This window comes from Stylophora pistillata, chromosome 2, assembly GCF_964205215.1.
Source record: "Stylophora pistillata chromosome 2, jaStyPist1.2, whole genome shotgun sequence".
Taxonomy (NCBI): Eukaryota; Metazoa; Cnidaria; class Anthozoa; order Scleractinia; family Pocilloporidae; genus Stylophora; species Stylophora pistillata.
Genome location: NC_142520.1, coordinates 55005578 through 55033338, shown reverse-complemented (window position 1 = coordinate 55033338; position 27761 = coordinate 55005578). Strand labels below are relative to the sequence as shown.

General features: G+C 39.7%; 3 protein-coding genes and 1 long non-coding RNA gene across 4 annotated transcripts; 1 reads left to right on the top strand and 3 right to left on the bottom strand.

Moving 5' to 3' along the window:
- The first annotated feature begins 59 nt into the window (after positions 1-59).
- Positions 60-15653, top strand: LOC111344530 (methylcytosine dioxygenase tet3-B). The gene is made up of 11 exons (XM_022951769.2): positions 60-487; positions 619-738; positions 932-1241; positions 4039-4123; positions 4291-4327; positions 6638-6694; positions 7995-8203; positions 9607-9751; positions 10458-10547; positions 11054-11191; positions 11341-15653. The coding sequence occupies exons 1-11, from the start codon at positions 263-265 to the stop codon at positions 13984-13986; spliced, it is 4062 nt and encodes a 1353-aa protein (XP_022807504.2). The 5' UTR covers positions 60-262; the 3' UTR covers positions 13987-15653.
- A 277-nt stretch (positions 15654-15930) lies between these two features.
- LOC148740462 (uncharacterized) lies at positions 15931-16735 on the bottom strand. The gene is made up of 2 exons (XR_015996606.1): positions 16595-16735; positions 15931-16044 (listed from the first exon to the last, which is right to left on the bottom strand). It is a non-coding gene; the product is annotated as an uncharacterized LOC148740462 (long non-coding RNA).
- Positions 16736-16908: 173 nt separating this feature from the next.
- Positions 16909-18785, bottom strand: LOC111344531 (stearoyl-CoA desaturase-like). The gene is made up of 2 exons (XM_022951771.2): positions 18126-18785; positions 16909-17476 (listed from the first exon to the last, which is right to left on the bottom strand). The coding sequence occupies exons 1-2, from the start codon at positions 18656-18658 to the stop codon at positions 17044-17046; spliced, it is 966 nt and encodes a 321-aa protein (XP_022807506.2). The 5' UTR covers positions 18659-18785; the 3' UTR covers positions 16909-17043.
- Positions 18786-23065: 4280 nt separating this feature from the next.
- On the bottom strand, positions 23066-27346 carry LOC111344533 (acyl-CoA desaturase). The gene is made up of 3 exons (XM_022951773.2): positions 27189-27346; positions 25958-26494; positions 23066-25000 (listed from the first exon to the last, which is right to left on the bottom strand). Exons 2-3 carry the CDS (start codon positions 26485-26487, stop codon positions 24559-24561), a joined length of 972 nt encoding a protein of 323 aa, XP_022807508.1. The 5' UTR covers positions 26488-26494; positions 27189-27346; the 3' UTR covers positions 23066-24558.
- Between the last annotated feature and the right edge of the window lie 415 nt (positions 27347-27761).

Genomic DNA, 27761 nt, shown 5'->3' with positions numbered 1-27761 from the left:
TGGCTCGGAAGTGGCTTGTGGCTGCGTGAATTTGCGTTCGATCAACGACAAGCCTGTCTGACACTCGCTACTGATATCGCTTGGAAGTCGCTCGCAGCTTCAGGCAGAGTCAACTTTGCACCGTTGCGCCTTAGTATTGGCGGCGTAATTCGAAGCGGTGATCGAAATTCGCCAGTTTACTTGTTAAATGTTATTGATGTCACGGATTGTTGCTCGTGTATTTTTTTTTCACGACGCTCTGCGACTTGTCTAGTGATTAGCTATGGAAAGTAACGTCGAGCGACCGACAACGCCGGGAACGAAAAGCGAAGCTGGCGAGAAACGATCAGGCGATTTTGAAGATGTTGTCCCCAGAAAGAAGCGGCGAAGATGCGGTGCTTGTGAGCCTTGTTTGAGAAAAGTAAATTGTGGGGAGTGCAGCAATTGTGTCAATAGAAAAACTGGTCATCAGATATGCAAGTTCCGTAAATGTATTGAACTGCGAAAGGTGCGAATATTTGAACGAACGTTAACAATTTGGAACAGGGATTGATAACTCACGCATTTATTCCGTGCGTTGTGCTAATGAAGTTTTCGTTTGAAAATACTTAAGGGTGTGATTTCATTTTGGTTTTGCAGAAAACGACAAGCAACGTTGGCAAACGCGAAGGGGCTCAGCTGCGAACGGCTTTGAACGAGGAGGACGACGTAGGTGACAAATCGCGTCTCGTGAGCTGTGAAGTCGACGAACCCGATAAGGTAAAACAGTATGATCTCGACTTACAAAAGTAAGCACAAGCTCATATTATTTGGGTTTTGGCAAAGTTTTTCATTCCAGACCATAGGGATATTTCTTTAATATCTCCCGGGTATTATTAGTAAAGCAATTTTGATGCGAGCGTCTTGGCTAATATTCACTCCTTATTGTTGTGGTTTGTGTTTTCTCTCAAAGCGAACTGGCGGTGAGGGTGGCGAGAGACAGATTATCAACGATTCCGTTCAAGGCGAATGTAAACCGCAAAAACCAGAGTCGCCAGGGGCAATTCATGCCCAAGAAAACACTGAAGTTACTCAGCTGCAAAACACAGAAATCAGCGCTGCCGACGAACTCCCTAAAGACCATCATGAGAATAAAACAGCAAGCGGTGATGTCCACTCCACTCGCTCAACCGAGCCGGGCGCTGAAAAGCCTTTGACGAACTGCAAGATAGCGGTTTCCCGCAGTGAAAGCGATTTTGAACCCCCTCCGTGCAACTGCCCAGGTATTTACATATTTTTTTTTCTGCATGTATTCTTATTCAAATGTACGACTCAGCCGGCTGGAATAATCTAACCGCTAACTGCCGACTCGAACGCGATCTAATTTGCTTGATCTCTCTTTTTCTTTTACATGCCGCACGTATTTCATTTTTTGTTTCGGCCTTTGTAGATAGCGTGATATGTGTAGACTGGCTTTGTTTGAAGGTTTAAATAAACCTAATTGGGGATTAAGCCGGGTTGCTTGGAATAAAATTTATTAAAGTGTATCCGCGCGGTTAGGTCTCAGCATTTTGTTGACATTTGCGCTAAATTACAGCGGAAACTTTTAAGCCCGAGCCACGTTGAAATAAATTAGTAGCGCACACGAAAAAATTACGGTAAACGTTAAAGAGGTTTTTCTTATCAAAATTTTCATCAGTATCTCGTTACGATAGCGATCAACGTTTGTTTATATGTGTCTCAGTTGGCCGTCAAAACAGCAGTTGTTGCATCTGCGCTACGCGTACTTTGTCCATTCATCGGAGAGATTTCGTGTTAATGCTTAATCTGCCTAAACGACACGCTCCTCTGAGTTCTTGCGAAAGTTTTAATTCACGTTATCGGCCTAAATCATTAAATCATCAAAGACGCATCGTGAAATGAACAACCGCAGAAATAAAAATGGAAAGAACACAAAGCGAAATCGCCTATGCGATTGTTAATGGTTTCAAAAGTGCAGCATTGAAAAGTTGAAAGTTGTCGGTTTTTTTTAGCTATTGTTGGTTTCTAAATGATGGATGAGTGCCTCTCTCGACAAGTCTGGCAGCAGATATCGCGCCGTGGCGCATTTTTGATTTACGAAAACAATAGGAATTAACAGGTCCACGCTGAAAGATGTCTGATTGGGTTATTGTAAAAATGAAAAAAAACGCCTAAATCATGATATTTAAAATGCACGGAATTTATCGCGCAGTTGAGCGGAGATAGTGTTTTGAAGTTTTGGTGGGGGTTGCGGAAAAGGGTCTTGAAAATTAACACCGGAAGCTGCTTTTGTACCATTCAGTCTTTCCGTTGTTAAGATCTCGCTCAAAGCTTTAAATTTGCCCAGTTCCTTCAAAGATTTATTTTACTCAGAGACGTCATTTATCAAGTTCTTTTCACCGCTACACGATTTTTTTAAAGAGGGATTGCCGTCTAATCTTGGTTTAAGATCGCAGAAAGAAAACATCCGAACATCACTTCTAAATATCTTTTTGTTTGCGAAGGAGCTCAGCAGAAGTTTAAATCGTTAATCGTTGCTTTTTGCAGTTAAAAAACATAAATTCTCTTTGCATTCGGTTGGCAATCATTCAGCGCTGCTGGAGCCTTTACTACGTTGCTGTATAAACAAATCAGCCTTTAGACAAACAGAAATTCAGCTGATTCTACAAAACCAGCGATAAATCTTCTAACACAGTAAGAGATCCTTGCATATTGTGGTGCAAGTTTAAAACCTGCTGTTTTTGGTAAACACGTTGATGGATTTTTGTCGCGTAATTATTAAATTTGTGCAAATCAGTGCAAGGCAAAGCGAAAACTAATTTGTCATTACGGGAAATTTTCCTGTAATTGTAAGCTGGAGGAAGACTAAGAATTTGTCTACCCTAATTGTAGCGATGTTAAGACTAATGCAGTTGTTAGAGTAGGAAACCACTGGACATTTGTTGTTTTGATAACAAAATGGGCAGTTTATATGACGATGTTCTATAAACTCTTAAGCTCCCTGAGTGACCAAGACAGAATTTCTCCTTACAATATCAGCATAATGTCAAACAGACAAGTGATGAGAATAAAGAAAAATATCAATTAGGGAATTATTAAATAATCCAATACCAAATTCTGCGAACTAACATCTAAAGAATTGTATGGCAGACAATGCGGAAAATCTTCGAAGTGAAAGGGTTAATGAAGTCAGATTCAGAGAATGGGAAACTTGTACATATTCATCAATCATTTTAGAGAGTTTTTTATATCGAAGATTTACTTTTGTACAGGAGTATTGCATTTGATTTGGTGTTTGTTACAACTGATCTAAAGGACCTGCAAGCGTAATCACTATAACTATGCTGTGTGACTATTCTGTGCCCCTGTTGAGAGAATGTGCCAGTTTCACTTGTTCCAAACATGGATGCTGGAATCAATAATGCAATTGTTACATGTTAACTTTTAGCTCGGAAGTAAAGGGTTTACCCCAGTTGTAACATATTTAGCCTTATAGCAGAGCATCAAATGCAGTGCTCCTATCTCCACTCAGTTGTTTTCAGCCTCACCATTCCCCTCTGACCCCTCCCTCGGCTTTTTAATGAGCTCCACCCTCATGTCAGCCAACCCTGGTATCTACTGTGTCTATTTATTCCCGTTGCCTCTCCCCTTGGTCTATTCTCCATGACAGTTGGTTCAGTCTTTCCTCGCATAGCAGCGCCATACATACTTATCTCTGGTCAATAATACTTCACCGTCCCAAATTGAAGTTTTAACATCCGACTGCGTGCACATGGCACATGTAATGGCCTGTTGGCCTAGATCATCATGTTGTTTCTTGAAGCAAATACTTTACTCTCACAGTGCCTCCCTGCTTGCCTTGGAGTGTAAATCGCTACTTGTGGAATACCTTGGAGACCCGATTGCGCGATAGAGTTACTCAGGATTGAACGGCATAGTATTCCATTGAGAAGGGAAAGAAACACTTGGCTGTGTCACGCTGTTAAAAGAGAAAGAGATGTATGATATATGCAAATACTGTGCAATTTTTTGAAACTCAGCACTTTTTTATGGTATTAGTTTCAGGAAAAGATGACAGTCCTTATTATACCTACCTGGGAGCTGCACCGAATGTGAATGTTCTGCGGAATCTCTTGGAAGAAAGGTAGAACAGATAATTGTTATCAGTCTTTTTCTGTAATTACTTTGGTCTTAAAAAATGTGGTGGGAGACCATAATCTATAAATTTAGATTCTTCTCGCTTTGTTAACGAACTTGATTGTATCTAAGAAGTCACAATATTTAACTGGTATTTTGAATTTCATTCGGCAGGTTTGGTGTAAACGGATCTGCTTTGAGAATTGAACTGGTGAGAAACTTCATTTTTTACGATGTTTTTTTAATAGAGGAAACAAGACCTATTTGTGCACGTAGCGATGTTTCACCAATTTTCAAGTAAAATCGAATTCGTCATCAACGGAGTAAACCAGATGAATTGGAGAGATATGAGTTAAATAGAGAGCAAATAACAATAAGACGCACACACAGGAGGAGGCGGTGCCCAGATGGTGACACCGCTGGACTACAAATAATTACTCGCAGGCTGGACTTGGTCGGGTATTGTGTTTTTTTTTTTTCTAAGACGAGACACCTTGCTCTTACAATGCCCTTCTATAGCCAGGAGTATGAATGTCTAGTGTTTTACTTAATGAAATATTGGGAAATCTAGGATGTACTTTATCGCTGGGGAGAGAGAAAGGTTGAAACCGCCGGTCGCTGCATACCACGTAAAGTGAGATAAGCCCAAGCTGTTATATGCTACAAGGCTCGATGGCGTCTAGACATGGATATAACTTGCAAAGAATAGCGCAAACCCTGGAAAACAGGTCTCATGGTTTGTCTAAAAGCGTCCTTGTTCAGAAATACCCGCTTATGTTCTGAAACGCCGGAAATGTTTTCATGAGTTTATGCGACATTTGTTTACGCGTGAACGACTTAGAAAATCAGCGCTTGCGGATGTTTCCTAAACGGTCTAGCGAGTTGATAAGTTCATAAACGGATAACGTCTTCCTTTGAAAATATTCTCTTGCTTGGTAAGATAGAAAAACACAAAAGAGACAAAAAAAAAAAAATGAGCGAGGATGTCTGAAAGAGATTGAAAATAACAAATTTGAGCCAAATATTTCGTTGTGAAAAAATTACCTTCAAACTGAAGGAGTCAGGAAGAGGTTAGATGATTACGAGAGAAAACGAAAAAACGGGCAGAACTGAAGCAGAAACGAATCAGGATAGCAAGGGTGACGAAGGAGATGAAAAGGGAATGGAAATGACCAGGATTTGAAGGAGGAGAAACTAAAAATATCAATTCAGTAAGACTGCAAAACGCATGAGGGATAATGATAAACTAAAAAGAAACAGGGCTAGGCCAAAAATGGAGAAGATGGGAAAAGGTTGAAAATGATGAACTTAACTCAAATTTTGTAATCCGCAAAAACTACCTTCATCTTGAAGGATCCCATAAAATATTAGATCGGCAAGACAGAAAGAATGAGAAGAAAAAGAAATGGACCAAGAAAGAAGGTAAATGAAAGAGGATGGACAAGATTTACGTGGATTGAAAAACTGATCGAGTTCTTTTAACTTGGCTTTTTTATGGTTCTGTAGTCGTGAAGTACGTGCAGCCATCTTTGGTGAACGGAAAGCTTTTTTTTTTCTTACCCGTCAACTAACGTTTCATATTTGATTTTGGTTTCATTCCTTGCGACTGATCGAAAAGGATGCCGAGTTGACAAAGCGAAGTCCACATTTACCGTTTCTTTCAACTTTCACAAATAGCACGATTACCTTTTTTTTTTTTTCCAAACATTGTCTCGTATTCATGTGCCTCAAGCAACATCTTAGTACGTGTTTCTGCCAAACTTCGTCACTGTATGATTTCTTTTTAGTTTCGTCTCTGTAATATCGTTATCTTTTTAGCTAAGTGGATTTATTATTTCTGGCTTTCTGAATTTTTTTATTTTCGCAACATGAAGCGACCAGGAGCATCTTGTACGGGGTTTTCTGCAGGTTTCCGCCCAGCCTTGCTTCAAATTTACCTTTTAGTTCTCCAGTAGAGTTGCACTGTAAGAATGAAGCATCTTGCCAAGAAACATAACACAATGGCTCCTAGTCCATGTTCCACTTGTAACTTCCTATATTTGGAGACCAACCACGTTTCACTACACTTCCTCGTCTCGCCACCCAATATCGTTAACTTGCAGTTAACGAGTTCTTGTAAATGCATACAGGACAATTCTGAACGCGAGTGCACGCTCAGGGGTTGACTTGTACTTGCGACTTTCACACACGAGCCTCCACGCTTACGTTCTTTGTAAAGAAAACAAAAAAAGACTTTTGATGCGCTGTCTGTTAATTCGAGCCAGTCTGGCTTGATATTTTTTTTCAACACATAGGCTCTCCCACACCTTTTTTTTTTTTTTTTGTTTGTTGACTGCTTAAGTCTTAAGTGGCGTCAGTTTTGCGTTATCAGTTTAATCTTAAAAAGAGCAAACGTCAAACTTGACTCAACTTTCCGGTTTCGTTTGAAGCATTGAGGGTTTTCAGTTAATCCCAGGCTTACATCAAGAGGGATGAGTATTCGTTAATCCTCGGTATCGGTTACCTTTTTTTCCTCTTTTAGATTGGTTACACGGGCAAAGAGGGAAAAAATCATCTTGGTTGTCCCATAGCGAGATGGGTAAGTTTTTCAGTAGTATTATATGTTGAAAAAAACTTGACTGTACCCGCATTCGACTAGTGCCGAAAAGGTGTAAAATCCTTCAATCATGGACTACAAGGCCCATTTAAGATATACATTCCTGTCATATCTAGCATGGTTACAGCTGGGGTGTTGTAAGGAATTTGTCCATCGGATCAGCTTAAAAATAAAGCGTTTTAGCACTGTTGTTCGAGAAATGTTCTTGATAATGGAAGTGGAAGAAGAGAAGCAAAATACAAAGCGAATAAGTGGGCGCCGTTTTAATCACAAGACTTTCTCGGTAAACCTTCGAAGACGGATTGTCGCTTGCAATTGATACTTAGTTGTCTTATCTGGCCCTTTTACGTCTCGGATGTAGTCCATCTTGAAGGAAAAAAGAAAAGAAATATTTACTTTGGGAAAACAAAGAGTTTCCTGTTATTTGTTTATGTATAGTTCAATTAAGTTCGCTTCCGTAGACTTCTTTGACACTTTGAGCCCGCTCTTTGACTTCGCTAACAAGAGAAATTAAATGCACAAAGATTCTTCAGTAAACGACGATTGATAATCTCATGCAAACGTTATTCTATCTGCAAAACTAAGCTAGATCTTATGCCATGCAAGTTATAAAAAAAAACTGTAAAGCATCACCGCTTGAGTATTAATTCTACGTATGATGCACGATCGTGCATCATACGTATCTACAACCGCAGTTCAAAGTATATGAACTTCATATATTCATTGTATCAGTATTAATTCTCTTGATCTAATGCGGGACCATAAGAGCTCTAGAAAAGGTTACACCTTACAAATAGTTACAAAGGTGCCGGGAACAAAACTGAAAAAGAAAAGAAAGGTAGAGGAAACGAGCTACAATGAGCAAGATCATGTCGCACTTGTACCAAGTGCCCAAGTAGTGTGCTTCTGGATTGGGTGTCGTGAAACCAAAATGATTACAACGTCCAATAAGGAAAAGGTTATTAGTAAGAGAAGCCAACTAGAACTCAGATGAAATCCACACGGTCCTCGGGTACGATTGTTTTTGCATTTGATTGGATTGAGTTTTTTGCATCAATCGCAAAGCTTGGTGAAAAAAAACATTGCTTTTACACTCAATTAAAAAATTTACTTCTCAGTACTGCTGAAAGGTGAGAGAGCTAGAGCGATGTTGGGTTTTCAACAGTGCCTAAACATCCAATGAAATCTAGCGGGATATCAATTCTGACCTATTCATTTCTAGTTCGCTTATCTGTCACAGAGTTAAATTTTTTACAATTTATCATTTTTATGTGTGGCATAGGTTATTCGTCGTTCTAGTGACCAGGAGAAGATTTTGGTCATTGCGCGGAAGCGTACTGACCACGTGTGCGACTCGACATTGACTGTGGTGAACATTGTATTATGGGAAGGTATAACCCAGGAGCGCGCGGATTATCTCTATAAAGCACTAAACACCATGTTGCCTCAACATGGCGTTCCTACGGCGAGACGATGTGGAATCAATGAGACGTAAGTTTAAATATTTTTCTGTCTCTTTTCGAAACTCTTGTGTCCCCTAAAGGCTCTATTGTCTGCTATGCGCGGCTCTTTGTCTGCTTATCTGTCACTGAGGCAACCTTTGGAGTGTGTCTTTTATCTCTATGTTTACCGCATTTCCTCGAATTATAAGTACGCACGCTCCAATTAGCGCCCTCCCATGAAGAAATGTCCATCCCCTGCGCCAATATATCTAAACAAGGCCTACCTCGAATTAACGCTTCCACCCCCCCCCCCCCTTCTCTCTCATTTTCTTCTATAGTAGGGATACAAGAAAAGCCTGTTTCTATTTGCCTACAGCGGAATCAGTACAGGCTAATAGTTTCTTTATGAGCGCCTCCCTCGATTAAACACCTTCCTTCCAATAAGCGCCCCTCCTTTTAACCCTTTCATTTCCGAGATCTGATTTTAAATTCTCCCCTCTCGCAGGTACAAATTTCCTTGTAAGTTAGTTTCGAGAATCTGGTGTTAGATCAAGACATCAACCCCCACTTGATAAGTTTCAGTATTCTCATTACCTGAAGCTTGATTAATGTATGGATTTTTAAGGGAGAAGTTACATGTTAATCGATGCTGGAAGATAAAGGGTTAACCGAAAAAGCTAAATAAGCGTCAGGGCACCACTTCGAGGAAATACGATTTGTTTGTTGGTGTGTCTCTCTGTGTGTTTCTTTCGTTCTTTCTTTCTGGCTGCCTGTTCGTCTTTTTTGTTTTTGTCTGCCTATCTGTTGGGTGATGTGTTTGTGCCTTTCGTTCACTCGCACTTCTGTCTGTCTCTCTGTCTCTCTATGTGTATGTCTGTTCGTTGACAGACACTCGCAGTCTATCTGTCTCTTTGTTTGCTCACAGATATTCGCACATAAGCATCGGTGTCGTCGTGTATCCCTTCTGATGGTATAACGTGATATTTTATGGCTACCCAAAGATTCTGATTTAGTCGATGTAGAGGGTTTAAGTACCAGTAGCCAAACATGCGACTATTTGCTTTATGTTTAAGGTTCCATCTTAAGTTAGGTAGCATAATAACCAACCATGACCAGGTGAGACTCTTAGGGCAGTTTTCAATTGACTGTCGTAAAACCAGAACCAAAGCAATCACAGCAGAAAATCATAACAACGTTTTGCGTCGTCATTAGCCAGTGAGAACGCAAATTACTAAAAGCGCTGGAAAACACAGGCGACCGAGTCACAATTGGTTTTGGTATGGTGTCTGATTGGTTTGGAGCGGGCGCGAGTCTTCTGGACCAATCACATACAAAAACAAAACCAAATCAATCTCAGATTGCTTTCGACACTCAGTTCAAAATTGCACCAATCGCAAATAATCAGACTAACCCCACCCCTCACAGACTATCTTTCGGGTTATCGTCTTGCAGCAAATCATGTGCCTGCCAGGGAGTTAATGAAGAAACTTGCGGTGCCTCTTTTTCATTCGGCTGCTCCTGGAGCATGTACTTCAATGGTTGCAAGTTCACTCGTAGCAAAACGCCGAGGAAATTTAAACTGCTCGATTCTTCTAAGGTAGGTTTTGAATTTTTCTTTTATATGATACAACGACAGACGAATACACAGTGTCAAGCACCATACACATGTTTATAACTCCCTTATTCACCCTGTAGAGTATGATGAACAAAATCCATATTTGAGAATTGGGATTTTATCAACTGAGTTGATGATATAAACTGGCCACAGTAAAGAGTTTAAAATTTGGATATATCAACAAAGTTGAAGTGGTAAATTGGCCACCGTAACGATTAAAAAAGCTAACGTTTCGAGCTTTTGTTGATATATCCAAATTATTTCGTTACTCCCACCGACGCAGCCCCAAACAGTTTCTTTGGAAACTATCAGCCTTTATTCAAAGAGTTTAAAAGCTGATGTTACTCCCACCGACGCAGCACCACTGTTTCTGTTCAAACTTACCACGTTTATTCATATTAGAGAATTGCTAAAAAGATTTGATTTGAATGTTTTAGAAAGTGAATCTTCATCCAAACAATCTTTATTAAAGGGGCAAGATTATTTAGAAATTGTGGTGTTGTGTCCTTGAGGATTTCACAGGATAATTGGATTTCCTCAACTAAGTTAAAAGAGTATATTGGCCACCGTAAAGAGATTTTAATGCTAACAAAAGTCTTGATGAGAACAGATTAGTCTAAGAATTACGTTGATCGATGTTCAGTGTTGCAACAGTCAAGCGTTACTTTATTTTGCGATATTCAAACAGGAAGAAGAGTTGGAAAACGTGATGCAGACATTAGCGACAGATTTATCCACCGTATACGAGAAATACGCACCGCAAGCTTTCCAGAACCAGGTAATCATTTGCCACTTTGATGAATGTATAACTTCCCCTCACAAAATCATTACATTGTCAAGCTAAGGGTTGGTGAGAATATAGAAATAATCAACTGATGGATTGGACGTTCTAATTAACAAATGGTAAACACCACAGCGTATACTATTGAGTTATGGATGCACTTGGGAGGTTGCTCAGCACGAAAGAAGCGTGAGAGTCGCTCGAGGCGATAGCCGAGAGCGACTCTAGCTTCTTGAGTGCTTAGCAAACCTCCCAAGTGCATCCATAACTCAATAGTGTACGCTGTGGTGTTAACCATTTGTTTTATAACATAGCATTGATACATTGTAGCTAAAGAGTTCCCTTTTATTTAACAAATCTTACGCGACCAGCAAAAACAAGCGCGCGCGGAAAAATAGTCTTTGCATTTGCTCACGTCAGCAGCGTACACCCATGGGCAAATGGGGGACGCTAAATTGACCAATCAGAGCGCGCGATTTACTTTGGTTATGTTATAATTTTAGGTAAAAGGAGAAAGAGAAGGACTGGAATGCCGTATTGGAAACAATGAGAGACGGCCCTTTTCTGGTGTCACGTGTTGCATGGATTTCTGTGCACATAGCCACAAGGACTCCAGGAATATGGACGGTGGAGCAACACTGGTAATTATTCGTGTTGACTTAGCGTGTGCTTGTCGGAATACATTTCAAAGAGCTGGGGATGAGAAAGGATAAGGCAAAGACAAAGCGAGAGAATTGTATTCAAGATAGTTCTTTTAATTCGTTGTTACTCTTTCTTTTTGCTGTTGCAGGTGTGCTCGCTTCTGAAGCCAGAGGCGATTTCATCAGACGAAGAACAACTTCATGTTTTGCCGTTGTACCGCTTGCTGGACAAGGATGGTGCACCTGTGCGGCCCAATTACGTCATGCCCGGTCACTTCCTTGAACCTCCTATGGGTGTCTCCCCAGGCTACACCACGGTGACAGGACAAGAGAATTCCCCAAAGGCCAGCAAGGCAGTGAATAACCACGATCCACAGCTTAAAGAAGGACGTAAAGAAGTCTTTCAAGATCTGAAAAACAACAACAAAACTAGCAGCGGATCATATGTACCCTTCGACGGACATAGCATTCCTCACGGACATGCGCAGTCGATGCATGGCTTTCCAAATTCGGTGATTCACCACCATGCTTCCTCTAATCAGATGATGAACAATTGTTTTAACGGGCACTATCCCCACCCCCATGGGTCGCCACTGTTTCAGTTTCACCCGCATCTTGGTAACAACTATGTTCTGAACCACTGCCGTGCGCCCGAGGTGCACTGGGTAGACGAAAACCGTATTCCATATTTGTATCGAAATCCGGGACACTTGAATCACTTTCACAACTCCAGTAACAATTTCGACAATTATGGTAACTATGGTAATGATACAAAGGTGCCTCTTATAGGTGGCACCTGGAATTGTCGAATGCCTTTCGGTAAGACGTTTCCAATGAACAATACACCGTCAAACAGAGGGGTCGAGTATGCAAAACCAAAGACTGTCATTCACCACTACAATGGTACGCCTAGTGATGCCGTTAGGGGGCCTTCTCAGATCAAGTGGGTTGATGATAAAGAGGTGCCTCTCATGAGAGCCTCGAGTAGTGTGTCATTGGATGAAAACGCCAACATTAAAGAGATCGAAAATCGCAAAAGCGTTGAAAGAAAAGATGTGATCAGCTCGGAACAAGCACGGAAACCATTCATAGTTGGCGATAATATGGGAGGAGTGGCCATCGCTCTTACTCATGGGTCTCTTCTCATTGAGGTAGCCAAGAAAGAACTTCATGCAACCACACCTCTTAAGAACCCCCAACGACAGAATCCCACTCGGATAAGCTTGGTGTTTTATCAGCACAAACACATGAACCTCGCTCAGCACGGCTTGGGCGAATGGGAGCAGAAAGTGGCTCGAAAGAAGTTGGAAGGAGAGGTAGCCAGCATGGAAGTGGATGGAACGGTGAAGGACGCATCTGTAGACCTTAAAGAAGAAGACAGAGAGTTGGGCTACCTAGACATGCTTGCGGAAACAGCTCTTTCCAGAGCGGACATAGATCCAAGTGTTACAAACAAGCACAATTCTAGCCCAGGTCGCTCTTTAGAGCTGGCCTCGGTGAATCACACTGTTCTTTCACAAAATGGCGCGGACAGTCCGTCAGAAGGTGTAATAAGAGGACGAAACGACTTAAATGCTTCAAAGTTTCCTCAACGAATAGAAGCAGATTTCCACGGTGCGAAAGATACCGCGAAAGAAATTCTATCTAACTTGTCTACCACCAAACCAGAGCAATATAGCCAAATGCGTAATGGAACTGAGTTCGCTCCCGAACGGCCTCGTCAGGGACAGATGGGAGTAAATTCAGTGAACATTCCACAAAGTAATAAGCATCAGAACAAGGAAATCTCTTCCAATCCTCGGCAGCAAATCTGGGGACCAATGCTTCACGTTCATCAAAACAGCGAAGGGCCCAAACGTTCGATATTTTCTTCAAATGCGTCTGCGCATAGTACAAGTAGAATAGAACCAAATAAAGTTTTACCTGTTCGAAACGCCGGCGCGAACCACCGAGAGCCATCGCAGGGTGAAGGACTCAAACTATTCTCCCCTTCCAATGGAATAATTCCTGAAAGAATTGTAAATTCTGATAGTAGGGGATTAGATGTTGTGGCAGAACCATCGTCGGCCAAACCGCCAGAGGAACGCCCTAACACCGGTACCAACTTCAGTGTCTCGAGGCTTCTAGGAGATGACAATAACAACAAGGGTGAGAAATCCACCACAGGTTCTTCGTCATCGTATAGAATAAGCAGCATTCTGGGGGACGAGAAAACAACCTCCAGTGCACAAGGTGAAAGTGATGCAGACATAACTCGTCAAGTCCCTTCTCACGTTCGGTCATCTGAGAAGGATCCTGATGTCCTTGCAAGGCACCATTCGGTCTCCGAGCCCACATTTCAGTCACCCAATGTCCCAATGTCGCCAAGGTTCCCATTTTTGCCCCCATTTGCTCATTCTGCAGGGATCAGAGAGAAGCTTTCCGCTGGGCCGGAAAGATCCTACCTTGACCTCTCTGTTGCGGCCAATCGTCTGTTCGGCTACAGTCCTTACAAGTTCGGTGTTCCTTTTCCAACATATCCCAGTTTTTTCATGCCTCCGTTTCATCCACTTCTAACTTCTGGAAATGGCCTTTCGTCAAACCTTGCTTTAGTTAATTCGCAGAATTATTTGTCTTCTTTTATGGACTCCACTAAACGGATAGGAGATATGAATGGCATGGCTCTAGACCCTGCTTCACTGACCACCATTTCCACCGCGACGCGGACTGGGGTTAGTTATCCAATAGACACTCTTATCACTGTGGCACCCTACACACAGACTTGTGTCACGGGGCACTACCAGAATTGGCTCTGATCACAACTTTGCTACAGGAAACCTTTTAAACCTCTTCTGAGCTTGTGTAATGGCAACAGAAGCTCGAATCTGGAGGAAAAAATGTTTCTCATTTGGCAAAACATAATACCAAGAAAATCTAGGGTATTGTAAGTCGTACCTACAGCTATAAATTCCTCGCAAGGCTGTGTAAATGACGACCTGATTAAGTTCTCACCTGCTAGATGAGAGATATCGCAGAAATCCATAAATCCCTAAGGATATTAGAGATTTGAGTCTAAGTTAGGTTTCAAAACCAGATTCTTTAGTGGTGAACAATTATCGTTTGTTTCACTATGTAGTTAGTCTCTACCGATGCAAGTCACGAAGTTTCGACAGACTGCATGCTACTAGCATTATTTAGGCGACGAGGTCGACTCGATACGCATTCTCTCAGGAATCAGTTTGCTTAGCTATGATTAGCTAATTTTTTTTTTTTTTTGGGTCATAAGGTTGCGCGTATCCTTTCGACCCCCCGTGATCACTATCTATTTCTGACTTGAATGCAGTTTGAGCAAATTACCAACCAAAGCCTTTTTCTGGGATTTTGATATGGTTTAAATTTCTTTCCACTTTTCTCAAGCAAAAGCAAGAGATAAAGTGCAAGGTGTCACCAATGGGCCTAACGAATATGGGATATGATTGTGATTTATCCGTGACGATTTTGGCTCTAACACTGGAGCCACTGCAAATCTGATGTTTATCTGCTCTGAGAACAAGTGATGGCAAATCCAAAATAGATTTACAAAGATTGGCATCCTACTCTGTAAAAGGGCGCAATTTAGGTTATAAAGCCGATACAGAGTTTTCTTCTCTAAAGTGCATGTAGTTTATTGTGGATGGCTCTATGAAACTGAGTTATTTGTCAGTGTTTTTATTGATCCCATTTTCCTGTGTTTGAGTATTTAATTTCAAAAATCTTATTTCATTAACAAGCAAAAGTTTTGCAAACGTTGTACAGTTCAACTTCTAACGGAACAGCTACCTTAGAAGGTAATAATCAAAGCGTAATTTTTTTATCTATGATTTCAAGATAAACGGTTAACATGGATTGCAACGGCAGCCTTGTACCAAGGTTTACTTCGTTTTAGGAGCTGCAGAAACGTAGCAGTTTACATATCGAATGACAGTTTTATCCCATAATAGTGTTTTTTTTTTAGTGTGGCAGAGTAATCGTACTGACGAGACATCCTGTATAGCGCCTACCTTATTGCAACAAAGATGCATCTCTAATGGATTTATAATGTAACTGTATTTATCTGTAAATGCCATTTGCGAGCGGATTTTGATATTGCAGAGGGCAAGCGTTATGTCACGCAGTGTAAGTTTTAATTAGTCACGCAAGGGCTGTATTGGTTGTCACGTAAAGATAAATTTTATGGTAAAAACAGCGGCGTGCTGGAAAGCTGATAATCAACTTTAGTTTTCGAGATTTTAAGCGGGTATTCTTAACCAATAGATTTAAAATTATGTAAAAAATTCATTTTATTTGGATGATATTAGTGCACCACAAACAAGCAGTGTTTATATGATTATAAAATCAACTTAGTTTTAGAACTGATAGCAGTAAAATCAATATTACGGGGACATATATACCATTTAAGTAGGAGTGAACTGAAAACAAAAAATACAACCTTTTTATTGTCAAAGTGGCTGTATTGGTTTCTTTTGTAATGAGTCAGATTGTACCCAAACTTCTCATGCTGGTCTTTAAATGTTAACCGGGTTAATGGTTCGTGTCGCAAAAGGGATTATCCCAGTTTAGCTCTAACGAAGGGCTGACGTTTGAAAGGTCAGTTTTACAGACTCTCTAAGGTGACCAATTCACTTTATAAAGTCAGTTGATGAAACAAAATTATTTCATGCTGTAGCACGATTTGATAAAGGCTCAGTTGTGTGAAGAGTTCATGAATCACTATTTGATGGTTTGGTTTAGTGCAAACTGATATAATATGGGTGTAAAATATGCTTTTTGCAACAATATGTAACAGAACTGGTACAAAGAACATGCCAAATTAATTCTCGACAAAGTTCAGTCACCTGAACTTCTGTAGCTGTGGGAAAACGCTACGAGACAAACTGCAGAAATTGCAGAATAGAGCAGCCCGTGTGTTGACATTCTCTAACTATGATGCTGATGCAACTGAGCTACTCGAGTTTTTAGGGTGGAAAAATCTTGCACGCCAGCAGGAAATCCATAAAGCCACCATGATGTTTAGATGTCTGCACGGGCTAGCTCCAAGGTATCTATATTCAAAGTTTACGTGGCGTGACTCTGCTTATGACCTCAGGGACTCTGAAAATAAGCTTAATGTTCCACTACCGCGCACTAATTATTACAGAAAAAGCTTTAGCTACAATGGCGCCACATTATGGAACAGTTTACCACGCGATATAAGGAACACAGAGTCTCTGGGGTTATTTAAACGTAAGATCAATGACATTTTTAAAGTCTAACGCACGGCATTCACGGAAAACAGCTTTAGTGTTATAGTATGTAGTTTTAATTTTAAATATCTTAGCGTATGTGATATGTATTTTTATAGGCTGATGAATTGATCGTGTCTAAATAAAGATTACAATACAATACCTCTCCCTTTTGATAATGAAGGGTGTAACTTTAAGTTAACCCGGCCAAAAGTCCTCAAGACAACTTTGCAAAAAATCCAAATACTTAATAAATTATCACCATACATGGAAACTGTATTACATAAATTACACATGGGTTTATATTGTTTTCCTTGGTACTTTAATTACTCCCCCCCCCCACACCCCCCTTCTCTCCCAGGCACAATGTGATTTGCTAGCAGCACTGATGCTTTCAAAATTCGTATGGGAGGGGATGGGGGAGAAATGTCTTCATCTTTTCATACCTAGCTACAACAGATGAAAGAACTAGGGTGCTAACACTTTCAAATAGGTTTAAAACTGTCACTCAAACAAAAACTCATCTCATTCATGAAATTCATTAATTACTAAATATCAAGAGAAAAAAAGAACAAGGTCTCATTATTTTCTCTTGTAATTGCTCACTCCCCTCTACTGGTTTTGGCTTCTTAAATCTCCCGTTCGCCTCCTTCGCTGTAACACAGCTTCCTTAGAAGTTGTCTTTAAGTCATAAGCCAGCCCGACTAGAGCGAAACAATCTATAAGAAATTTAGACACGTTGATGTAAGTATTCAGTTCAGATGTGGCGTAGTCTTGGGGAAAACAATGATGAAAGTTGTGAGAGCCTTCGCCAAGTGTCCCTAAATTAACAGCAAGGTTTTGCGAGGGCCTTATGGCTTCGTCGTAAGGTCGTGATCCCCACATATGGGCGAAACTGTTCACGCTCCATGTCACATTGAGAACATACGCGTAACGAAACGCAAAACAAACGAAAAAAGAGTTCCATATCGTTTCATCCCAGATGTACCAAGGAATCAGAGTTGGAAAGATTATGTTGAAGATAATGACGAGAAGCTTGTAGTGCCTGGAGTAAAGAAAAGAAAATTACGTCACTGACTGCATTTTGTTATTTACATATGTATTGATTGAATGATGTTTTTTTGTTCATTTGTTCATTCTTTCCTTCATTCAATAGCTCATTTGCACATTATTTGCATTCCAAGCATAAAAACAGCGTAAAACAGCCAAAAAACTTGGCCATTTGGCGTAAAAATTGCAAAATTTTAACCGTCAGTCGTAAAAAAAGTTAACTCTAGAAAACGTCCCAGTACTAACACAAGAATAATGCTAACTGCTGGCTGTAAAACGGCTAAAATTTCAACCGTTAGTCGTTAAAGCCATCACCCCGTTGAGACCATCCGATAAATAATCAGAAATCCTGCTTCGTTTACTTGTTCCACTATGTTTCAAGGAGGACAGGAGACCGTTTGATGTTACGGGGGTGGGGAGGGGTCGGGAAAATGTTAAACGGGGTGTGTATAGAGAGCATTGCAGCGGAACGAGTTTACGTAATACTTCGCTGCAAGGATTTCGCAAAATGTGTAAGAAAAAAGTTGATGTTATTATTTTCGGAGAATTGCAGGACCTGTTTCCATCGGGAGACCCCTGTGGTAGTCGCTATTTGTTAATGACCTCGACCTGAGGACGAGGATTAGTTTTCAGGTTTCTCTTACCTTCTCTGAAACATAACGATATCGTCAGCGTACAGATCGCTCATATCGATCTGTTTTCCCTTCGTTATGACATCAGGATGTTTTCTAACCATCAGCCAACCGACGTGCGAGAAAAAGAAACCTCTCTCAGCATTGTGTGGGTCGGCATCGGTCTCAGAATACTTATGGTGAACACGATGGTCCCTTACCCATTGAAAAATGTCATTCTGGGCGGTCATGCAATTCATTAACATCAGGAATAATCTAAGAGACCGAGTTGCCTTGAATGAGCGGTGTGTCCACAATCTATGCGCTCCAACAGTAACTCCCATCCCTCCTAAAATAAAACAGATCCCCGTCCAAAGCCATGTCCACGGTTTTGTCCAAGGGAGGATGTAAATCCCGTACAGGGCCATTCCATGCAAGGTCGTTATCAGGTAAACATTCAGCCAAACTATCTGAAGCGGTGGGCGTTCTTGATGTCTTCCATTCGTGTTCGTCTTTGTTAAGTAAGTGTTTTCTGCCTCTGCTGTTGTAGAGCTTTTAAGTGCCATTCTCTCTCTCTTTTTTTTATTTTTTTTTTTTTCTTGTTCGCTGCAAACTTGAAGTTCGGTGAAACAAACGCGCAAAATAAACCGAATAGTTTAAGTCTGTATGAGTTTACCACTCGCCCAAGTAATATAAAAATTAATCAAGATATGCTTTATTTATTTGCATGCTTCAAAAAGCAACCCAATCAGAAATAAACATTTGTAAGTTGTCTGGATTAAACCCTTCCTTACGCTGGGAAATAGTTAACATAAGATACCAAATAGTACAAATAAATTATGACTTCATAAGTTTGGAAACTTTCTAACCCGTCATCAAGTGTTTAGGAGTTAGCCACAGGTGCCACACAGGTGCCACACAGGTGCAAATGCCTCATAGCGTTAGAATATTGACCATATAGCGATCTCAATGATTTATTCACGAAGTGTGCATATTATTTAGGTCATCATTTCACGCTCGACTAACGCGTTTAGGTATGAGTGAATCCTGAGCAAAAGCACCCAAAAAACTCGTAAAAAATCAACTCAAATTTATCGCGTATTCATCACAAAATCTGTTTAGAGAATAATTCCTTCGAATATAGGAATGCCATACGTGCTTAGGCTAATTTCGTATTCATTAAAGCCTAGTGCACATATTGGTGACTAATATAAAAATGATAATTGCCTTTGTATTTTCCTACATCAACAAGAAATGAGCCTTAGACTATAAAAAAAAAACTGAATCTATTCCTCGCAAAAGTGACACAGTATTCTATTGCAATCAATTATTTCTTTTCCCTGAACGCGCTGTGATTATTAACTACCTCAGCCAGTGGTGACCAAAGACGACTTTCTCCTAACAGCACCGTTTTCAAACAGAAAGATTATGAGCATAAAGAGAAATAACAACACGGGGATATTAAATGATTAGCACAAAATTCTCAGATATAAAATCACACGCAATGTATGGCAGTCAATAAGAAGAATTTGATTGGTAATTTCTCCTCACAGATCCACCCTTATTTCACCAACCTCGTTCCCAGGGTCTCTAATCTTGCCTCTATATTTATATTTCTCTCATCTTCCCGCCCCTTGGAGGCGAGATGATGAAATGAGAGACCCTGGGAAGGAGGTTGTTATTTCACATGCAAAGGTCACGAGAATAGAGGAAATAATCACGAACTAAACAGTTTTTGATTTTTAGACAAATTTTCCTCGTCACTGCAATAGGACTGAATACAAAGAGACCAGTTCGGATAATATCCATATTTTTTTTTAGTTAAAGATGGCTTAGAGCGCGGTTTTGTTAAATAACACCGAAAGTTTGTTTCAATAACTGGCCCTTACTATTCATTTTTCAGTGTTCGTTCAGCTTTTGAAGGTATAAAATTCTACTATCGGCAGTCTTACATTGCATTGCTGACGTTATATACTGCAGTCTAACGAGTTACAACAAGTATAGGCAATCCCACGGGAGACTAGCGAAGAATTTATGGCAAAGTATGAGTGGAGACGAGTGGGGTAGGGTAGGGATACTGGCTGGGGTAGATGATAAAGGTCTGCCTCGACTGGCTATTTTTCGAAACGAAATCTGGAAACTAAACCTATCGAAATGGCGTTTCCATTCAAACTGAAATATCATGCAAACCATTGGCGCCCATCTCTATAAAAGTATACATCTTCTGAAAGCATATAGACACCGACAAGGGATATCTAATTGAATTTGATGTTTTTGACTATTTAATAGAATGTAGACACGAGACGCTAGGTGCTTTTAATCAACAACTTTTTTTTTTTTAATCAGAATGTATTATTGAATTAAAAGGGAGTCTTAAATTTGTATTTTAACGTTCCGTTCTTTGTAAACATAAGAGGAGTGCTTCACACGATTCATGAACATTAGATACAACAAATGACGAATCACGGTAATCAATGTTCCCATTTCATTTTCATTTCGGCGCTATTAAAGTTAATTGAGAACTGGAGGGCTATGATTGATAAAGGGGAATTAGCTGCGGTAGTCTCAATGGATCTTTCTAAGGCTTTCGATGTTATTCAACACAATCTACTTACTTTTAGCAAAATTTAAGGCTTAGGGTGTGGGAGAGAGAAGCTTAGCGCTCCTCAAGGATTATTTGTCGGGGAGACAACAGAGATTCAAGATTGGGGACACCTTTTCCAGTTGGAAGGGTGTTAAAAGAGGGGTTCCGCAAGGAAGTGTTTTGGGGCCTGTATTTTTTAATATATTCATCAACGACTTGTTTTACCCGGTTACGCAAGGTAAACTTAACGCATATGCGGACGATCATCAGCTATACTCTTCTGATTTCGACCCAGTAGCTCTAGAGAACTGTATTTTTCGGGAAGTGAGAGTTGCAAATAAGTGGTATCGCAGCAATGGAATGATTGTAAATGAAACAAAACACCAGGCTATAGTCTTGGGAAAAACAGGCCACTCCTTCCCTTTCCATTAAAAGATTCTTTGTATATCTTTGGAATAATTATTGACAGTAGGTTGCGTTTTGATAATTATATATCAACTATTTGTAAGAAGATAAATGGCCAGTTCAATGTAATGCTAAGATTTCATAAACTTATCTCTAAAGATACTCTACTAAGATTATTATTAACAGTATCATGTAGATGTACGAAATTTGGCCAAAATGCGAACTTGACATCCACTCTCCAAAGAATACTAGGCTCTTTGAATCTTCAAACAGTTCTCCTTTCATGGCTTCTTCCGTGACGGGAATGGCAGATATCCCACTTGTCGAGTTAAAATTATATATTCTCAACAAGCAATGTGATACTGGGAAAACTCGACAAACTTTTACAGTTCATCAACAGCTTGGTGGAACCGTGGATATTATATTATTTGGACGTGTATGCAAACACGATGGTAATTTAATCACTTTCACCAGAGTATGGTGAGGGTCGCACAACAGAGCGAGGCTCCAAATTAAGTGCGCCCAATATCCCACCTATCCCACCCATCCCACCCCAGGGGACGACATCCATCACACAGTAATCTCGTGTGTGGGAAATTAACGTCTCCTACCCCAACCCTGCAGGAGACGGGACCTCCATTTATTCGTCCCTATCCGAGAAGACTAGAATATCTAACCATTTCTTGATGTTATAGAAAGGTAGCAAATTCTTCTCAATTATTTTAAGACTCTGAGTGTTAGTCCGGCCGGGGCTCGAACCCTCGACCTCCCGCACAACAGTCCAGCGCTCTATCCATTGAGCTAACCGGGAGGCGGTTGATGGGTTTTATAAGAGCTTGCGCGCGCTTACCGTTAGACCAAATCTTTACAATGATTATTTCTTCGGATTCTACATTATTTTCATTCTCTTAACGGCGATAACCACTTTTAAAGAGTTTTAGCAACGTAGACGCGCGTACAAACGATTTCTAGCGGAAGACAACTAATGTATGGGTCGCACTTGGGCAAAGTTTTCAACTTTGCCGGCAAAAAAACACAGAAAATTTGTGTGGAAAGCAAACTTTTGGTTTTAACTATCAGAGTCGCAGTAGGTGAAAAAAATGACAGTGATGACACTTTGATAAACCAGACACACGTTTATCGACGTGTTATGGGGAGAGAGCAGTGAGCTGAAAAAGGAAAACACACGTTAAAAACATGCGTCCCGTTGAAGCATTGTTAATAACGATCACGGTGATGCTTATTCTTCTTATTCAGTTAAATCACGAGCACTTTTTTTCTCTTTCGTATGATAAATGAAAGATGGGTTAACGCCTGTTTAACTGCCGTTACGATGAGAGCGAGAAATCGACGTCAGCGAAGATTACTTCGAGCGCCATATGCCTGGTCAGTTCCGCGACCAGTCGAGTCGTTTGCTGTTTACTGACAAGCGATGACAGTTACCGCTGTGATAGCTATTGTTCAGCCCAAGTTTTCCGAAATCTACCTGCCCCACCCAAGCACTACGGCGTCTTTGATGTTTAGGCCGGTTTTCAAAGTTTTTGCGAACTGGAAAAGTTAGGCTCGCAGTAGGCAGTGTGCCCCGATGACAGATTTTTACACCAAAGTGACCACATTCACACCAAACTGCCAAGTGCGACCCATGCATAGAAATAAGGATTTTCACTCGCTTAAATTACACCGACCTAAAACTTGATTTTCTGGGATAAGGAGATAGGAAAGATAATAAGCATCTGGTCTTGACCGGCCCCTAAATCGCGTGAGTAGCCAAGACAGAATCTGTCCTTATAATATCAAACTGACAAGAGTTAAGAATAAAGAAAAATTTAAATTCGAGAATTGTTAGTAGATCCAGTACCAAGTTCTCTGAACTAACATAGCAAGAATTGTATATCAGACAGCAAGGAGAATAACAGCTGAGATCTTGGGAGTGAAGAGTTCAACAATTTGTCATAGAGTTTTAAAGAAAAACTGCAAACAGCAGTCACTTAAGAAGAAGAAATTCTTTTCATAAAGAATATTAATTTATTTCATATTTTTACAATACTATTTATGGGTAATATATTAATTATTTTTCAAAACACATTGGTAACTTTGCTCCTTATTTTTACACCCATGTGAATAATTTAGGCAGGCTTCATGATATTTACTTTACTCATCTCCTATAGCCTGCACAATAACATCATTAAATAATTTTTTGGAGAAAACTGTTTATCAAAATAAGCTGTGGCATATTCTTGACTAGCCAAACTGACTGTTTCAGAACAAGTATTCATCATTTGAGTCATAAAATACTACAAAAAAATTTCTCATGCATTGCAAATGTAGAAAATAAGTAGACTACAGTATAAATGCTGTTTTAATTTGCCCACAATATGCAACTTGTTCCCAAAAATATTTAAATTAAGCCTATTAGATATTACCTTATAAATTCTGCCAAGAAGGAGGGGGGTATTTAATTAAGAAATTGGGGTGTGTCTTGCAGGGATGCCAACCTGTGGAGATCTAAAATATGGAGATTTATTCTTATGCCTTCACAGCATTTACTCAGCAATACCCCCGCAACTACAAAATTATTACCTTCCCCCCCTCCCAATTGAATCAATCTCCCTTCCCAAAAAATGAAGAAAGCTTTTACCTAGTTTTGGTCAAGACATAGTTGCATAAAAATGCTTTGAGAAAAGGTGAGACAAGCTTGTAAAACCAAAATTGTTTTAATTTGAGTAAATCTGGGGATACGATGTCAGCCTACTGTGAGTGGAGCAAAGCTCTTGAAATCTGGTTCATCACTGTTATCTAAGAGATTTGGTGAACAGGGGACAGGAAGACTTGTTCTGTATCCAAGAGACTCTCACATGATCTGGGAGAGTTGGCACATACCATATTGGTATGGGAAGGGGGGGAGACGAGGAGGTGGGTCAAAATGACATCATGCTATATTACCTTTACCTTTACAGTGATTCATTTGTGCACAATGCAATGTATCATTGGAATTTGATTAATTCAATTGCACATTTAAATTATATTGCTTTTAAGCCACTTTGTTTGTCGTTATATTTTCTACAATTCTAATGCTTTAAAATTATCAGTTTCTATGGAAGACATTTGCATATAGCTGTAATAGCAAATCATCTCTTAGTTTTAACTATTTCAATTTAGAGACACTTAAAAAGAACTCTCAAATCCTTATTAAATTCTAGAAACTTAACTGTTACTTTTTAATCAAAGCTAACTGTCATTTGTATCTCAATTTTAAGTGGCAGTTGAATTGAAATCTCTGTGCTTAGCTTAGTGAAATAAATTTAATTTTAAAAAAAAGCTCTAATCTACACTTACTAAAATATGGAATTTGACTGCGCAATGTCCCACACAGTATTAAGAACTCCTGCAATACCTGAAGCTTGAGGCTCTATTCTACTGTAGGAAAGAAAGCACTTGGCCAAAAAATGTTGTTGATGGTGATGAGAATTTGACTATCTAGTCATCATGATGTTTAAGATGCTGCAAATTTCCAGTGCGCATTCTTCGCTTTAGGATGGTGTCTTTCGAGATGGTTTTCAAGTCATATGCCAGTCCAAGCAATGCACAAAGGTCAATGAACCACTTTGAGGGATTCATTGGTGAACCCAACTCACTTGTAGCATAGTCCTGTGGAAATGTGTGATGGAAGTTGTGAAATCCTTCTCCACCAGTTGCCAAGACAACAGTGAAATTCTCAGAAGGATTAATGCTCTCATCATATGGTCTTGATCCCCAGAGGTGAGCCAGGCTGTTTACACACCATGTGGCATTAAGGGTGACGACATAACGGAATGCATAACAAATAAAGAATCCATTCCAGACACTTTCATTCCAGAAGAACCATGGCACAGCTACTGGCATTAAAATGTTGAAAACTATCACGAGTAACTTGTAGTTCCTGGAGAAAAAAGTAAAAACATTTTTAATGCAATGTTTCATGATTATCAAATCAAGGACAAAAATATATATATATTGTTCTGACTCACTAGTAAACAACCATTGTTTAAAAAATTCACATAAATTTCTTGTAAATGCTCTTTCACTTTCAGTTTATAACTTGATTAGTTTCATGTTTAAAATTAGAGAATATGCATCATTAGTTCAATCAAAAGAGTAAAAAAAAAAATTAAATTAGTGCAGGAGAAAAATGGACAATTCAGGAGAAAAGGGTCATATTTCAATTGAGGAGACAAGGGTCATATTTTCTAGGTGTTTGTATGGGCATAGCAATGAGTGCCTTTTGATTTCCTGTTTTCTTTGACAATTTTGAGCAGAATATGTACTAAATAAAAAGTTGTTTACAAAGAATCGATTTAGGTGTCAAACTCCAAGGTAACAAAAGGCAAATTAGATCAGTGGAAAACATGAAGGTATGTGAAGAATGCATGAAAAATTGGCCTGCAGCAAGTTTAACTGATGTGAACTTTGGGAGAGGACACCCTGTCTAACAAAGTTTAGGTTGTTATGTAATGGGACAAAACCTCCTCTAACATGGCAAATAATGACTGTGGAGTATGAAAATTAAACATGGAGTACCTAATTCCTCAAGCATATCCACATGGCGGTTGATTTAAAAAATATGTAATATTCGACGTTCTCTTTAACCTTTGCCAAATCAGAAACCAAAAGGCAAAATAAACCATATGCCATGTATGGAAATACCTCATTAATGCTAAGAGTTGACATTCACACAAATTAACATACGCTAACTAACTGCGACAAAAGTCAAAGCGTGATGCTGATTGGTGGAATCGATCCCAGTTAAGGTAGCTGTGGCGACAAGGTTTTCCTTTTCCGCATAGAGGGGGAGAAAATATTAAATTGTGAGTATTTGGAGACAAAAAAGCAAAGATACCTTCGTTGAAACATAACAATTCCATCTTCGTACAAGTCACTCAGGTCAATCTGTTTTCCCCTCGCAATGACATCAGGATGTTTTCGAACCAGCAGCCATCCTACGTGAGAAAAGAAGAAACCGTTTTTGGCATTGTGTGGGTCGGCATCGGTTTCAGAGTACTTGTGGTGCACGCGATGGTCTCTGGCCCATTCAAAAATGTCGTTCTGAGCAGCGATGCAATTCATTATCATCAGAGCAAGCCTCAAGGGCCAAGTTGCTTTGAACGAACGGTGAGACCAAAGTCTGTGGACGCCGACTGTAATACCAAGCCCGCCAAAGAAGTGACATAACCAGGTCCAAACCCAGGTACGTGGGTTTGCGCTAGGCAAAAGAGAAATGCCGTATATTGCCATCAGGTGCAGCACTACCATAAAGTAAACATTGAACCAAACAATTTCCCGCTCGGTTCGTTTCCGTTTGTTGTCATCGCAAATCTTATCGGGCTCGACTATGAGTGTTTCTGTCTGTGTTGTGCTTCTAGGAGGCATAATTACTCTGCAAAAATAAAATATAGAATTCAATGATTGGAATTACATTTTTCCCGCATGCGAGCAGCGGAAACTTTGAGTCCAAACGAAATGAATTATTAAAATGCGTTATGTGCCAGGGGAAAGCCGTACAGGTAAAAAACCCACAAGTTTCAATATTGTAAAGAGAGGCAGGGAATTCAATCGAGCTTTTTAATAAATAAGAAGCGTTGTCGTTGACAAAGAAATCATGACATCACAAGGCCGGGGAAATTTGCACGAAAATTAGCAACAAACTTTTTTCCATAACTTTGTTGAGCAACTGAGTAATGCTAATTGCATATTGGCTTCACACGCGAAATCATCATAAAACTGGGCGAATTATCTAGTTGAAGCTACATTTTCTGTACGGACTTTGGTATTTTTGCATATTCCTCATTACCAAAGTAGAAAAACTGTCAATTTTTTAAATCTATTTTATAATCCGTTGTAGGATTTTCCGTGAAAATAACCGGAATTATTTTGGAATAACTCTTCTACGGTTTACAAATTCGTTATGAGGGATCCGAACATAGTACATTTTCAACTAATTGCGTAACACAGTTTTATCTCTCGCAAGTAAATTATTGGAACTAACGAAACACATCAAGTCTTCAATTCTAATTAGATAACGACATGCGAAACGATTTTTAAGTGAAATCGAACGAGATTTATTCTCTTACCTCAACAAAATTTCCTGTGTGGATGAATTTCCCTCTTCAAATGCAAGAACTGCTCCTCCGACATCGACTGAGCTCGGAAAAAGTTTAATCCAAAATTGTTTAGACGGAGGCTTTATAAGAACGTATCCCAATGTTTGGCACGTTTAGGTACACTCAAGGTCGCAAACTGCAAGTGTTGTTTGTTTGTGAGGAGATTCTCTATTTTCATCTGAAGAATTAACTTCCAAAAATGTTTCTTTACAAACCATTTCCTGATATCTTTCTATTCAAACTAACGTCAAAGTTTAGAAAAGGTATTTGAGTGAACAAAAAATTTTTTCTCTCGTTTTTATAACCCCGAAACGCAAATGTTTTACGAATCATTTGAGTTACCTCTCGAATCGTCGCCGTGTTCATCAACCCCGTAAAAGCTCGCTCATGATTGGTTAGATTTAAAATAACTCCCGGTCACTCAAGGTTACGTGGAATTTAGATGATTCAATTCACGTGCGCTTAGATTTTAGAAACCTGTCGTAGACAAAGTTTTTGCACGTGAAGAAAGTAATCATTTAAAGAAGAGTTTTTTTTTTTTAC

Excerpts from the sequence above, each read along its gene's own strand:
- LOC111344530 (XM_022951769.2), top strand. The coding sequence starts at position 263 with ATGGAAAGTAACGTCGAGCGACCGACAACGCCGGGAACGAAAAGCGAA. Across the intron at positions 739-931 it reads AAGTCGACGAACCCGATAAG|CGAACTGGCGGTGAGGGTGG; the intron begins GTAAAACAGTAT and ends TTTCTCTCAAAG. Across the intron at positions 4,124-4,290 it reads CGGAATCTCTTGGAAGAAAG|GTTTGGTGTAAACGGATCTG; the intron begins GTAGAACAGATA and ends TTCATTCGGCAG.
- LOC111344531 (XM_022951771.2), bottom strand. The coding sequence starts at position 18,658 with ATGGCACTTAAAAGCTCTACAACAGCAGAGGCAGAAAACACTTACTTA. Across the intron at positions 17,477-18,125 it reads ATCGTTATGTTTCAGAGAAG|GCACTACAAGCTTCTCGTCA; the intron begins GTAAGAGAAACC and ends TCTTTACTCCAG.
- LOC111344533 (XM_022951773.2), bottom strand. The coding sequence starts at position 26,487 with ATGCCTCCTAGAAGCACAACACAGACAGAAACACTCATAGTCGAGCCC. Across the intron at positions 25,001-25,957 it reads ATTGTTATGTTTCAACGAAG|GAACTACAAGTTACTCGTGA; the intron begins GTATCTTTGCTT and ends TTTTTTCTCCAG.